The 16,116-nt window shown below is 37.4% G+C and overlaps 1 protein-coding gene across 3 annotated transcripts in view; it reads left to right on the top strand.

The window, feature by feature from the left end:
* The window catches only part of EXOC6B (exocyst complex component 6B), a 625,057-nt gene that overhangs the window by 336,649 nt on the left and 272,292 nt on the right, over positions 1-16,116 (top strand). For all 3 annotated transcript variants that reach the window (XM_044261370.1, XM_044261369.1, XM_044261368.1), the window contains 2 exons: positions 2,382-2,493; positions 13,978-14,112. In XM_044261370.1, the coding sequence (XP_044117305.1) occupies positions 2,382-2,493; positions 13,978-14,112 (247 nt within the window). The remainder of the gene's footprint in view (positions 1-2,381; positions 2,494-13,977; positions 14,113-16,116) is intronic.

The raw sequence follows: 16,116 nt of genomic DNA, 5'->3' as shown, positions 1-16,116 counted from the left end.
TTAGCTTCAAATTACTTCTGATTTCAAATGCTATTGCAGAAGTCTCTTTGTGCATAAGACCAGCTCTGAAATTCCAGAGCTTTCCTCCAGGAGCTTATCTCTGATCTTAACGAGATTTGAACTGGGATGGGTTTCAGCTTTCGTTTTTTTCTCTCTTTTGGATTGCATTTCTGTAGCCCTGAATCCAAAACCCCTTGCAAAATTTGCAAGATCTCTCTCTGATTTCTCACACTGCCCTCACCATTTCTTATGGAGGAGAACTCTTGTAGGGAAGAATTGTTGGGTCAGTTACTTTATTTTTGTTTTGTGGCTCTCCCGGATTCCAAACTGTAATAGTAGCCCACACTGTGAAAGGTTTGGCTGATTTCTCCTCATCTCAGCAAAGCCTTTCAGCCTCTGACTGTTTCAGTCCTTTATCCTTTATCCATCTGTGCCCAGATTAAGCAAATGGCCTCATGTATGAAAGTGACTGCTACCCTTCGCTCACCATTCAAAGATGTGTCCTGGTGTGGTATGCAGTTTTGTTCTGTTGTACATTTGTGTGTGTGTGTGTGTGTGTGTTTATGTTAAATACACTGTGTTGACATTGAAGGAAAATATAGCTTTTAAGATTAGACCTAACATTTTTGTTGTTATGGAGGTCATAGTGGTTTTTCTTGATCTTCTACATCATATCCAAATGTGGAACTTCTGCTGGATCTTAAATCATAGTAGAGATACATAATCAGTATAGGATGTGATGAGAGCAATTAATATCAGGAGCATCAGATTACTTTAGACACCTGTGTTAATCACTTTTATAGCAACCTATACTTATCTGTAGCTCATATTACAATTGACCTGATATAATTATGAGTTTAATATATGAAGGCAGGAACCATAGCTATTTTGTTCATTCATCATTTTGATCTCATTATTCCACAACACAATGCACAGCACCTCGTATATTTGTGGATAAAGCATTTCAGTTCAGTAATAATTTTGGAAAGGTCAGCAGTGGGCTAGAGGGTATTGGTCATTTAAATGTATCTTTGCATGGACCCTGTAAAAATATTTTGATGTATCATTTTTTTTCTGATTATGTCCTTGCATTCTGTAGTCTTGTTTCTTTTTAGTATTTTTCTGTTTTTCATATAGCATGATAATGTGGATTGCCTGTATATTTAGAATTGTAAGACTTTAAATCTGATTCTACTAAGCCTCTTACTTTCTTCTCTAGAAAGAGAAATCGATGAGATAAATTTTGTGATCACTGTCCACAAGTAATAAATTTACAAAGAACTCACAAATCTCTATTTACAGTTATCTCTTGATGTTTATAATCTAGTATTTCTACAAGAGTAACCTTATCATTGAGGGAATACTTGTCTTAAAAGGACATCTTTTATAGAAAGCCACCTTTGTGATGCTTTCAGGGGCTCATGAAGACTGTATAGGTCCAGAATTTACTCTACTGGTTACAAGACTATTGTCTTTTTTAAAACTTTGTATATAAAGATGGCTGTTGAATCATTTTCTTTATGTTTAGTTTCCTTTTTTTTGCATAGAAAATGTCATTTTGGGGCACCTGGCTGGCTCAGTTGGTAGACTATTCAACTCCCAATCTTGGGGTTGTGAATTCTACCCCCATACTGGGGATAGAGTTTACTTAAAACAACAACACCACCATATGATAAGGGCTTAATTATGTCCATTGGATTAAAAATTAGTGAATAAGTTAAAAAAAGATTTATCATTTTGGGGATATTCAGGATTATAAGACATTTATGCTGAATTAAACTGCTGGTCTGAAACAGTTATATTGGAATCAGAGCTAAATAGACCTTATATGAAAGATAAAGGAGCAGAGATAGCTTTTCTTATGGGCCTTTACCAGCTAATGTACAGGAAGCCAATAGGGAGTCCATGTTGGAAAATTCTAAATATTAACAATATATGAAGGAACTTGGAGGTATAGGAGAAAGGAATCATGCAGGGGAATTCCTCATCTACCCTGGAGACACTATAGCATAGTGTTTAAATGCTGTGGGCTTTAGAGCTAGATGGCCTGTGTTAAAATCCTTTTTGTGCTGTGTGCCTATCCTGTGACCTTGAATAAGCTGCTTAACTTCTCTGTGCCTTCATTTCCTCCTCTGTACGCTAGAAATAATAATAAAACTATTTAGTATCATTGGTCTGAAGTTTAAGTGAATTTTCATATATTAAAATACTTGGAATCTAATTTCTGGCACAAGGTAAATGTTATTTGCTGCTGCCATTATTATCATTGTTCTTATTGTTGTTGTTGTTATTATTATTATCAGAAGTAACACTGGCACCTTGTTTGTTTGCAAACTAATCCTGCTGCCTGGGATGACTGACTCTTGAGAATTCTTTTTCAGCTCCACTGAAGTCGATGACATGATTCGCAAATCTACAAACCTGTTGCTAACCAGGACTCTGAGCAACTCCCTGCAGAATGTCATTAAAAGGAAGAATATTGGACTTACTGAGGTAAAGCTGCTCTTAATGGAGGCAGCCAAGGCAATGTGTGAACAGATGTCTAAGCTCTGGGGCCCGTTTGTGAGTTAATTATAACTTTCTATATGGTCCATCACGTTTTTCCTAATGGATTCCTAATGGTGAAAGTGCAAAACAGATAATTTGTTTCTCTCTTTGGTCACTTTGGAGAAATCTATTACATATTTGAAAAGTCACTTTCTCTCTCTCTCATTATTTTCACCAGCTTAACTGGTTTTCCTTTCCAATGTTGTTGTGTTAAATTGATATTATTTGTCATCAATTACATAAAAACAGAATTGTTGGTGGGAGAATATAGTCACCGTCAAGTTCCTATCTAAATGAGTGGCAGTTCTGAAACAACATGCAACATGAAATCGCGTTCTGTCTGCATAAGTCACCGATGCCAAGGATGTTGGCGCTTCTAGTCCATGGTTAGTGTTAGACTCAGCTTTTGTTTTTGAGATACCTCATGTATATGGATGGTAAATTACTCTTTATCAGCATCTACGTTTAGGGATTTGGGATTGCAGAAATGTGAGAGAAAGGCAATCGTCACATATCTGTGGAAGCTTACAGAATCTCACAAAACGAGGAGGGATATTACATACACGTTGAGAACAGTATCTTGGCAAACTGAAGATTTGGAACTTTGGCATATAGTCCTAAAATTTAGAAAGATGTGAAGTTTCCTTTCTCTTGGAAACCCAGGATTGCATGGGAGCGTCAACCTACCATTTTATGGAAATTATAGTGTCAAAAGTGAGAGCTTGGAGGAATTTTTTTCACAGGGAAAGGGAAAGGCTGTTGGCCATCTGTTTTACTTGTAGAGGTGGTGTAATTTGAAAGTCACTTGCTCTAGAAAAAATTGACATTTTCAGATATACACTGTCAAAGATAATGGTGGAAGTAGGCAAATGGTTAATGATGCTGAGTCATGGGTAAAGGCAGCTGGAAGCCAGGTGAACATTTCCTTCTGATTTTGGACTGCTTTTTCCTTTCCCTGTGTTAAGATTTTAAAATATTATAATGTGGAACTTGGGCACTGTTTGAGTTCCACTTAGAACAAACTTTTTTACAATTGAAAGTTACATTTGAAGGACAGTTCCCTCATTTTGCAGAGCTTCCTTTCTGTTGTTTGGTATAGAAACATTAGGTATTATTTTTATGTGTCTGAGAATAGGTTAACTTCTTTTCATCATCACAAAGGCTAAGAAAAAAGGAGAGTGTAGTGAAGAGGAGTGAAAAGTCAGAGGCCCTCCTATATTTGTTATATCTTACTGTTCTCCTTTTATGAGTCCCAAGTAGGATAGGAAACTTGTTATTTTTTTGTCAGCTGTCTCTGTATTACAACTCTCGATATAACTTTTCTGATGCCATTTGATTTAGCATTGTCCTCAAACATTTTAAACAAGTAGCAGAGCAGGAACATGGTGTGATAGAAAAAGCTTTGGCCTTAGAAGGGTCTTGAGTTTAGCTGTGGCTGTGTCATTGATTTACTGTGACATCTTTTTTTTTTTTTTTAAAGATTTCTATTTATTTATTTGAGAGAGAAAGAGAGCACAAGCAGGAAGAGGGGCAAAGGGAAAAGGAGAAGCAGACTCCCTGTTGAGCAGGGAGCCCGACATGGGGCTCGATCTCAGGACCCTGGGATCATGATCTGAACTGAAGTCAGACATCTAACTGACTGAAACACCCGGGCGCCCCTTACTGTGTCATCTTAAGAGAAAGATCCAACTTCTCAGTTCTTCAGTTTTACTGACTCCATTGACCTTTAGGGTAATGCACAGATCAGGTCAGGATAGGAAGACTCAGTAGTTCTTTTTTTTTTTTTAAGATTTTATTTATCTATCTGACAGAGAGAGACCACAAGTAGGCAGAGAGGCAGGTACAGAGAGAAGGGGAAGCAGGTTTCCCGCTGAGCAGAGAGCCTGATGCGGGGCGGGGCTCCATCCCTGAGATCATGACCTGAGCTGAAGGCAGAGCCTTAATCCAGTGAGCCACCCAGGCGCCCCTGTATCATAGTTCTTGACACTATTTCAGCAAAGGTATTCTTCTTAAGTCATTGGCTCTTTCTAGGCAATAATGCACTTTTTGTTATCAACATCTTTGCACATGGCTAAAGAAACATCTGCACACATTTATTTATTTTGGCTATTACCGTGGTGTATACATATATAGATAAATACAGACCCAGTAATTTTTATTACCATCCAGTGTATCTTTGAATAACTGTGTTACTCCCCTTTGGGCAAAGAAGACATTATATCCTCATTTACAGGAAACTCAAGTGAGTTCCCATCTAAAATCATCATCATGCTAGGTAACATTTGTGGAACAGTTTGTACTCTGCAAAGCCCATCACAGATACCATCTCATTTGGAACTAGCTGGGCATGTGTTATTATTCCCATTTTATGGAAAGCATAATTAAAGTTTAGGGAGATTGCCCACGGTTATGTCATTAACAAAATGATAAAAATGAGACCTATGTCTGGGTTGTTTTTTCCCAGACTTAATTCACTTCTACTGTAATGTACTGCCTTTCATATCGATTTAATTATTTCATCGTAACAAAGGGATTTTTATAAGAAGTCCATAGTAATACGGAAATTGTTCTAGTTAGAGATGATTTTGTGTTAGCGAGCACATCGCCATTCAAACAACAGTTCTATTACAAGCAGACAAAACTCACCAAGTCCTACTTCAGGTTGTTGGACAATCTTTTAGGACTTGAAAGTTCCCATAAATTCGTGTCTCTCTGTCGACCTGTCTTGTTTGAATTTACATGGTATCTCATGTCCTCTTTTCTTCCTGTCCATACACTCTATCCTTTCGGCTTTTTCTCTCTGTACTCTAGCTTTCTTGCTTTCCTCATTGCTTCTTTGCTTCCCCACGTTGAGCCAAAACAACAACATTTCCTTTGAGTTCTCGCTTGCTGTCGTTTAAATGCCTTGTACTCGCAGACCTTATGTGCCTATCCCCATTCAGTCAGCACAGGATTAGTTGTTTTTCTTAGGCTGCTGCTTCTAGCTCTGTGGGAAGAAGGGCAACTGAGCTGTGGTCAAGAACATGTGTTCTAGGGCCGCCTCGGTGGCTCAGTCGTTAAGCGTCTGCCTTTGGCTCGGTCATGATTCCAGGGTCCTGGGATCGAGCCCCACATTGGGCTCTCTACTTGGCGGGAAGCCTGCTTCTCCCTCTCCCACTCCCCCTGCTTGTGCTCTCTCTCTCTGTCTCTCTCTCTGTCAAATAAATAATAAAATCTCAAAATTAAAAAAAAATAAAAATAAAAAAAAAGAACACGTGTTCTAAAGCAGAGTACCTGGGTTCCAATTCTGCCTGGGTTCTCTTCCCTTTACAAATGTGTGCTGAGGAAATGGCTTGGCTTTATGTATAGAATGGGGACAATAAGAGCATGTGTTTCAGAGGGTTGTTGTGAAGACTGAATGAACATATGAAGTGCTTAGAACAGTACCTATACTCAAGGCATATTACCTGGTATTGTTAAAAAAGAGGTCTGGGCAGGTAAACAGTGATTGTCAGATTTAGTGCAGAGATGGTTTTTCAACTAAGAGAAGTTAGAAGATTAGAGCAAGACAACCCGTTAAGATAAATAACTTGCTTGTTAACTTTATAGTATTGAGTACCTACTGTGTAGCAGGCACCAATCTAAACCTTATAGATAAGTAAGTGAACAACAAGGACAGCAACAAAAGGGGTCTTCACTTACATTCTAGTGGCAGGAAACACAACAGATAATAAGCAAAATAAATAGTAAATCATCTAATATGATAGAGGGAGGTGAATGCTTCATTGAAGTTAAGGGAATCAGGGGTCTGGTGGAGGTCCAAGGTTGGTCTTAATAAAAAGATGGTGAGTTATCATTAAAGGGCAAAAAACATTCTTGGCAGAGGTTAGAGCAAAGGTATGAAGGTATGAAGTTATTGGTCAGCTCAGGGAATAATAAGGAAGCTAGGGTAAAGCTAGAGTGGAGTGAGAAGGGGGAAGACAAGCAGGAAATTAGATCACAGAGGTGCTAGGGGTCTGTGGTGGGCCCGTGTGAAGTGTTAGGCTTTTATTTTGAGTGGAGTGGAAAGCTATTGCAGGAATTTGATGAGTGATGCAATATGACATATTTCAAAGGAATAGCATTGACTGTGGTTTTGAGAATAAGCTGTAGGGTATAAACAGGGAGACCAGTTAGGAAGCTATGACACTAATGATTTGACGGCAGCGTGGGTGGTAGCCATAGAGGTGGTGACAGGTGATCGGATTTGGAGTGTAGAGTCAGCATGCTTTCCTGAGGGCTGGATGTGAAGGGAGAGAGAGAGCAAGGAGTGGAAGGTAACTCCAAGATGTTTTTGATTCGAGCAGCTAGAAGGTTGTACATACCATGCACTGTGATGGCAAAATCTTTGGGTAGGGCTAGATTTAGGGTGGAAGATTGGAAATTTGGTTTTGTACATATTTAATTTGTAGTGTTTATTCACATATATCTTGCAATATTGAGTAAGCAGTTATATATGAGTTTGGAGTTTGAAAGAGAGGTTTGTCCTGGAGATAAAAATTTGGGGAATACAAATAATATTTATAACCACCTGATCAGGTAATATTACTAAGGGAATTTGTAAAGATGGAGAAGAGAAGATGAAGGACCAAATTCTTGGGCACTCCATTTAAGGAGTCAGGAGAAAAGAGGAACTCACAAAGGAAATTGGGAACGACCCACCAAAGAAGGAAAAAAAAAAAAAAGAACAAACCAAGAACAATAACAGGAGTATGGTGTCTCAGAAGTCAAGTGAAAAAAGTATATCAAGGAGGGAGTGGTTAGCTTGACAAATACTGATGATTGAAGAGGAAGGTGAAGAATTACTATGGGACTTAGCAACTTGGAGTATGTTGGTGACCTCAGTAAGATCATTTTTAATAGAATGATGCTAGGAGGCTCCTGATGGAGTAGGTTTAAAAGAGAGTGGTCCCGTACAGAAGAATTTCAAATAATTGATGTAGATTGTACCCTCTCAAGGAGCTGGAGCTTAGCTCCCACCCGTTGTATGTATTGTGCTTATGACTTGCATCTACAAAGTAGGGTATGGTAAGAGGGAACAAGTTACTCTACAGTGAAGAAACCTGCCAGACACTACCTTGGCCAAGTGATCAAGGTTAACATAATCATTGGTAAGTGATACTGATCACCTGCACCTTTGATGTGATGTGATGAGAAGGCAGTTGTGATCTCCCAAAATACACTCCAACCATGATAAAAAATTTTAAAAAACCCAAACTGAAGGACATTCTACAAAATACCTCATCAGTACTCCTTAAAACTGTTAGGATCATCAAAAAAAACAAGGAAAATCTAAGAAACCATCCCAGACCAGAGGAGGCTAAGGAGACGTGACAACCAAATGTAATGTGGGATCTTAGACTGGATTCTGAAAATGGTAAAGAACATTAGGAGGAAACTAGTAATACTAAATAAAGTGTATTGCTCTGTTAGTAGTGATACACCAATGTTGGTCCCTTAGTTGTAGGAAAGGTACCATAGTAATATGAGATGGTAAGAACAGGGGGAACTCGGTGTGGCATATTTGGGATCTCTTTGCAACTATTTTGTAATATAAAACCATTTTAAAGTAAAGTGTAGACTTAAACAATTTGAAGAATGAGAAGAGTGGAATTGGAGCCAACAAGCAGAGGACAACTGTTTTAGGGAGTTTTGTTACAAATGTAAGCAAGGAAATGAGGAGGTAGTTGGCAAGGGAAGTGGGTTAAGCACAAGTTTTTTATTTTGTTTTTTTTTTATTTTTATTTTTTAAAAGATTTTATTCATTTATTTGCGAGAGAGAGAGAGAGCACGAAAGGGGAAAGGTCAGCGGGAGAAGCAGACACCCTGCTGAGCAGGGAGCCTGATGTGGGACTTGATCCCAGGACTGCAGGATCATGATCTGAGCCGAAGGCAGTAGCTTAACCCACTGAGCCACCCTGGTGCCCTGTTTTATTTATTTATTTATTTATTTTTTTCAATTTATTTATTTTCAGAAAAACATTATTCATTATTTTTTCACCACACCCAGTGCTCCATGCAATCCGTACCCTCTATAATACCCACCACCTGGTACCCCAACCTCCCACCCCCCCCGCCAGTTTTATTTTTTAATAGGAGAAGTAACAGCATGTTATTTCTGATGAGAATGATGCAATAGAAAGCAAAAAGTTGATGATAGATGAGAAAGAGGGAAATCTTTGGAGAAATGTCCTGGAGGATTAGAGCGACTTTAGAATCTGATGCACAAGCAGAGGGATTGGCTTTAGGTGGTGTCAAGTTCATCTCTGGGAAAAGCCGAGACTCAGAGTATGTGGATGCAGATGGTGGTGGCTGGGCATATTTTATGGTGGCAGCCTCCAAACACTCTGTTTTCTCAGTGAAAGATCTTCAGCTAAAAGTAGAGATCCAGAGCAAGTGTTGTGGTTGAAGCAGAGAGAAAGTGTATCTGGGGGTATGGAAAAGAGATTTGGTCAGCACTCGATAATGTGGTGATTTTGTAGCCTTAAGTGTCCCCTTTGGCTAGTGGATAGGAGTTAAAGTGAGACTAGTCAGAATGGTTGTATATTTTCTAAAGCCATATTTAGCTGGAGATACAATAAGTAAGTCCATATCAATAATAGCTTACAGGAAGTTGGTATATATTAGACTCAGTGTTTTATTATTTATAGTAGTATTTATATTTGATAATTTGTACTATATTGATTATTTCTTTGATATGACATTGATGTTATCTCAATTTTAAGATGACGAAAGATACTAACTTTGCTTAAGGCCACATAACCAGTAGGTAGTTTGGAAATAAAATTTGAGATGTTTTGAAAGACAAAATTTTCTTTTAAAAAAATAAAATTTGAAGTAAGGTTTGAAATCCAATTTCTTTTGTTCTAAACCTTTGCTCTTTCACTACATTAATTTAAAAACATCAGTATCATAGAGCGAAAAGAAATAAACCACCAATTTATTACTCTCGGAATATCAGAGAATTACTGAAGTTTGAAAGAAAATTTTAAGATGAATCAAAAAACAGCCTATCTCTTTATGAAGAATGAATGGATAAACTTAAGATATAAATTGGATTTTAAAATGTATTTACTATAGATGATAGACATAATACACCTGCACTTTATTTAAGTCTTCACTCAAATGTCAGTTCCTTAAGTTCCTCCAGTCAAGGAGGCCTTCCTTGACCACTCTGAGACCTACCATCACCATGTAATTCCTTATTTCACTGCTGTTCCCTGTGCTTATTACTACTTGACATTATGCTATATGTTTCTATGTGTGTGCGGTTACTCTAATTTCCACAAGACCAAGGACTTTGTCTTGTGTATGATTGCACAGCTGTCTCTCATTCCTTGGCACATAGGAGTTTTTTATTGATGAAAGAGAGAAGAAAGAAAAAAGGAAAGTAAGTAGGTAGGTTATTAGGGTAAAGTTAAGGAAGTTAAGAGTTATATTAGTGATACCATATTAATATTTATATATATATTTTATTATGTTTATAATAGTGCCCCAGGAGACCTGAATAAATAACCAATGCTTTTCATTCAGCCTTTCTTTTGAATGTTATTTTAATTGATGACTACATGGTTCTAACCTGTGTTATCTCCCACATAACAGTGTTCAGCATCCGCTGTTAACAGCAATGATATAGCTAATAATATTGCTAATATTTTATAATTAAGTCCTATCAGATATAACTCTTGTACTAGACCTGTGAATTTGGAACCAGTAGTTGCAAGTTCTTCAGTATTTTAGGTATTGGCTTTGGAGTTGGTAAAAAAGGAGTCGTTGACCCAGCTTTTTGTATCTTTGCTGGGGTGAATGGAGACAAAATTCCTGGAAATCTTTGGGAGATCTTATTTTTGTGAATGGGAACCAGCACTGCTATTTAGTTCCTTACCTTGCAAATCTAACAGTGGAGAAGTCTTAGAGGTGTGGAGGAGGGAGTGTGACTTCTCATTTTCTTGCTTTGGGTTAGTCCTTTTGGAGCCTGAATGTCCTGCATTCTCTTCTTTGGGAAACAAGAGAAGGTAACAGGCGACTTCCACCATCTCCTCTGTGCTGTCCTCATTAGATTTTCTCTGCTTCTGGAAATGAGAGACAGAAAAATTTTCGATTCTTAATGGTTTTTTAACCTAAGTGACTCCTGCCATTTAGTTGTGAGAGGTGATTGCTTGCTTTATAGTATTCTCTCTCTCTTTCTCTCTCTTTTTTTCCCAGACAGTCCTCACAGAACTTTACTTTTATATAAGCATAACCAATACCTAATCTGTTGCTAATACCATGTCCTTGAAACAATGTTAAGGACAGTTTTGATTGCTGCAGTGATATATTTTTGTAAGAGAGTGGGAAGTTGAGGATTAAAAATATCAAAGGAGCTCAAGACTCTGATGGAAGTTGATATCTGAAATTGCTTCACTGCGTCCTTAAGTTCAGAATTATCCCCACAGTATCTGGCTTTACATTTGTAAATGCCCTTGTAAGGATTTTGGTTAGCTGTCATTCAGGCTAGAGATCATTTAGACCCCATTAACAGACATTATTCCCTTTGAAAATGACATGGTATCTAATGTAATCCTAGAGTGTTTTAATAGTCTATTCTATGCTCAGCAATGAAACATTTCAAAAGTGACTGACAGCCAATTGATGTAATTCATGGTGATCTTTTGTGTTGACAGATCTTTAAAAAGTCAAGGGAAATTACTACTTTACCCAGTGAAGCCGCCTCCTTTTTATTTTTTTTTAACTGCCAATATCCTGCAAAACAGGACAATTTTCTCTTTGACTGCCACTGTTTTTTATTTCGATAACATGACATGATTCCTCCTTATTATTAGGATTTCTTTTGATAGATAGAATGTGTTCCCTATAGGTAATGCTCACTTTAAAATAGAAATTCTTCAGTTCTTCAAATTAATCCTCTTACTTTTCTGACTTATACATCAAGGCAACCTTGCCAGTAGCCACCTTCCCACTCAGGAAGAGGAGTGATTTAATTTAGATGATTTAAAATTTTTAAATGATTTTACTCTTTCTCTGATGGAGAAACATGTTGAAAGGAAGAGGATGATGAGTTGCTTATTTTGGTAGGTGTTTTTTTCCTAGAGCACTCTACAGTTAAAAGTTTGATGTTTTGGGTAATTTTGTAGAAAGAGTATCTGTGTCCAAAACTCAAGAGTCTTCCAATTCAAACCATAGAATGAAGGGAAGGGGCTTAGTAAGGAATATGAACTTGAATATGAATTGTGGGAAATAATAGAAAGATTTAGTCCTATTGTTGCCCTAACTTTTTTGGGGGTGGGGGAACTGTGTCTCTGGGTTTCTGTCCTTTGTCCTCATGTTTCAAAAGTAGACATTTTCTGGCCAATCCTTGGGGAATAGAAGGTACCTTTTCCCTTAGTCCAGTCTATTACTAGACCATTGTCATTACGATTTGACATGTATTTTTTTGAGAATGAGCAGTGTGCTTTAGTCCTGTGCTGGTTTGCTGCTGGGAAGAGAAGAGTATACTTTATTATCATAATCCTATTAATATTTTTGTTTAATATTCTACAGTGTAACACAGTGACTTCTACTGAGGTATAATTCCAACTTTTTTTTTTTTTTTAAATTTTTTTTTTTAAGATTTTATTTTATTTATTTGAGAGAGAGAGACAGTGAGAGAGCATGAGCGAGGAGAAGGTCAGAGGGAGAAGCAGACTCCCCATGGAGCTGGGAGCCTGATGTGGGACTCGATCCCAGGACTCCAGGATCACGCCCTGAGCCGGAGGCAGTCGTTTAACCAACTGCGCCACCCAGGCGTCCCATAATTCCAACTTTTAAGCATTATTTTGAAGTACCATTTGATTGCAAAATGTGTATTACCCCCCACCTACAGGGTGCCTGGGTGGCTCAGTGGGTTAAAGCCTCTGCCTTCAGCTCAGGTCATGATCTCAGGGTCCCGGGATCGAGCCCTGCATCGGGCTCTCTGATCAGCAGGGAGCCTGCTTCCTCCTCTCTCTCTGCCTGCTTGTGATCTCTGTCTGTCATATAAATAAATAAAATCTTTACCCCCCACCTACATCTTCACTTCCAGTTTCCCTTTTTGTCATCTATCCACTCTTTCCTGGCTCCCTTTCTGACTGGACTAGAGGAGGACCTAAGTTCTTCCATAGCCTTATACTCCCAAATTCCCCCTGCCTGCCACAACCCCACCACCAGACACGTTCTTATGGAAACAAGAAGCTAAAGATGTAGGAAAAGGAAATAAAAAAGAAGGTTCTATTTCATTTTCACTTTGTATTTCTTTTAGACTCTGGGAAATAGTTTTCGTAGTTGAAATAAGTGGTTTGGTACCCCTCCTTTTTTTAAATTTAAATTTGTTTTCTACATGGAGTAGAATCAAAGTATGGAGAGGTCTAGTTGATGGTAGACCCAGAATGTACCTAAGCGTGCAGCACTCCAGAGCTGCCATTTTGTGTTTATGTCAAAAGACTTTACCACAGGTTGTTTTGATGAGTCCATAATTTGAAGTAGAAGACTTGTATTGAGTCCTAATTCTGTTTAGGTTCTGTGATCTAGAGAAAATCATTTCATTTTGGTTTCTGTTTAGTAAAATGGAAGCAATAATTATGCCCACTTAACTTAGTTTTCTAGGTTGCTGGGAAGACAATGTAAGAAAATGAATTGTGAACTACTTTACAAACTTTAATGATATCCCGACAATAAGAGTCATTCTTTTTCATCCTCCTCTCAGAGTTATTCATAGATGACTTTTTATCTTACCAGCACTGTTGTTTTTAAGGCTCTCTCTTGTTAGAAAAGGAAAGTAGTAGTAACAAAAGGATATTGAATCCTCAGAATAACCGTGTGATTTAGAAATTACCATTAACAGTTTACAGATAAAGAAATACTTAGAGAAGCTAAGATTAATAATTTGTAAGCAGTTAACTTGCTGGTTTCTCTGACCGTAGTACCCATGTTATTTCTTCCATAAGCTAATGCAGTTTGTTAATATCCTGCAGCCTATTCCAACATCTCACTATTCATTATGCCTAGTTTTGAAACTTCTTGCGATTTCAGTTATTTTGTTCTTTCTTCAGGAGTTCGTGTTATTTAATTCATTTGGCAATTATTTATTGCCAGGCACTGTGCTAAACACTAGCAGTTTTTGTTCTTAGTTTAGTCTCTTAAACAGAAGAAGACATATGTTTAAAAGAGAGTGACAAGTGCTCCTATATAGTAGGGGGAATACAAGATGCTTTGGGAGCCAGGGAAGGCTTTGTAGAGGAAGTACAACCTAAGCCCATGTTCTAACAAGCCCTCTGTAGAAGACAGATGGGCCCTGTCTCTCTGCCTCTATTTTTCTTCTACCAGCAGATTCATACTGAGCCATTTGTCATGGGGTGATTAGTCAAATGACTCTTACATGTGCTTGTTATGTTCTAGCTTGTCCAGATTATCATCAATACAACACACTTGGAGAAATCCTGTAAGTACTTGGAAGAATTCATCACCAACATCACTAATGTGCTTCCAGAGACCGTCCACACCACCAAGCTTTACGGCACCACAACCTTTAAGGTGAGAAGGCCCTAGGGCCTCTGCTGTGCATAGTCTGGGGCATTCTACCTAGGAGTCTTTGTTTCTCCCAAGATCCATAGTAGTGTGATTCCTAACGTAGTTTTGAGGATAAGTGCTTATGATTTCCTTAGAAGAACAAATACCAGTGCTAATTTCTAGATGTTTAAACTTAAAAATGTCTATAACTCTGTCTGCCAAATCTTCTTGTATTTTGTACTTGAAAAGGGCTATTTCCTCACTTGGCTCCCATCTTAGTCAAGAGTTCTTAAGTGTGGTCTAGAGAATAGTGGTTATAGCTGAAATCAACATCAATTAAATTTTTAAAATCAGCTGTTCTTCTCTGTGTCCAATTTTTTTCAACTTACTTTTTAATGAGGAATTTCTGCCCCTTACTATTGTAGTCAGCAATTTTATAATCCTTTTGCAAGGTGCCAACATAGTTTTGATCTAGATTTTGATAAATTGGGAAAAATGACACTATTGTGGACAAAAGATGGATTGATAGAGAGTCTCTGGAGAGTAAATGACTTAATTTAAAAGAGCCTTACGAAACTCCCTTATATTGACGTCTTAGCTTTAAGTTAATATTAAGCAGAGAAGGTAATAAGGTAACATCTACAACACTACAGTGGTAGATTCTGACATAAAGGCCAACCTGTATGTTCTCGGGTTTTGTTATTATTGTTACTATTTGATTATTTTAGTTTTGAATCAAATCTTTTTCATCCTTTTGAAATCTGGAGGTTGATATTCATGAGATATAAAGTTGTGAGTTGAAATCATGATTTACATCCACTGGTGTCTACTTTTTACCATCCTTTTCTCCTCTTTCCCTATTTATTGGCACCTTCCCTTGAAAAGAGATTTAAGACAAGAAATCAAATTTGATTCATAACTGCTTATCATATTTTATGAGATAAAAACTATTAATAAGATCTTCTCTTTTTCTGTTATAAGAAATGAAATGAGAAAGAACCTACATGTAGCCAAAGCAATCTTCAGAAAGAACAACAAAACTGAAAGCATCATACTTCCTGATTTCAAATTATATTATAAAGCTATAGTAATCAAAGTAGTATGGTATTAGCATAAACACATATGCATAGATCAGTGGAACAGAGAAGAGAGTCTAGAACCCATGTGTATATATGGTCACATAATTTACAACAGAGTATATACACAAGAATTCACAGTGAGGAAAGAATAGTTTCTTCAATAAATGGACAACCACACGCAAAAGAATGAAACTGGACCCCCATTTTTACACTGTACAAAAAAATCAACTCAAAATAGACTAAAGATTTGAATATAAGATCTGGAATTATAAAGCTTCTAGAAGAAAAAACGGTGGGTAAACTCCTTGGCATTGGTGTTGGCATTGAGTTTTTGATTTAATACCAAAGTAAAGGCAACAAAGAAAAAATAAGTATGACTACATTAATATAAAAAGCTTCTGTGAAACAAAGGAAACCCATCAATAAAACACAAAAGCAACTGATGTTAATGAGAGAACATATTTCCAAGTCATATATCTGATGAGGGGTTACTATCCAAAATGTATAAATGACTCAGACAACTCAACAGCAAAAACCCAGATAATCCAAAGAGGTCAGAGGTACTGAATAGACATTTTCTGAAGAAGACATGCAAATGGCCAACAGGTACATGAATAGATGTTTAGCACTCTAATCATAGAGGAGGTACAAATGAAAACTATAATGAGATATCACCTCATACCTGTTAGAGTTGCTATCATCAAAAAGACAAGAGAGAAAAAATGCTTGCAAAGCTGTTAGGAAAAAGGAAACCCTTGTGTGCTGTACCTGGGTCTGTTAACTGGTACAGTCTTTGTGGAAAACAGTTGGAGATTAGCCATGAAATTACAAGCAGAACTACCATACCCAAAGAAATAAAAATTATCATCTTGAAGAGATATCTATCCTTCCATATTTATTACATCATTATTCACAATAGCCAAGATATGCAAACAACTAAAGTGTATAT

This window comes from Neovison vison, chromosome 8 (genome assembly GCF_020171115.1).
Source record: "Neovison vison isolate M4711 chromosome 8, ASM_NN_V1, whole genome shotgun sequence".
In the NCBI taxonomy this organism is placed as follows: domain Eukaryota; kingdom Metazoa; phylum Chordata; class Mammalia; order Carnivora; family Mustelidae; genus Neogale; species Neogale vison.
Note: the sequence above shows the minus strand (reverse complement) of the source record. Positions and strands in the feature narration are given on the sequence as shown.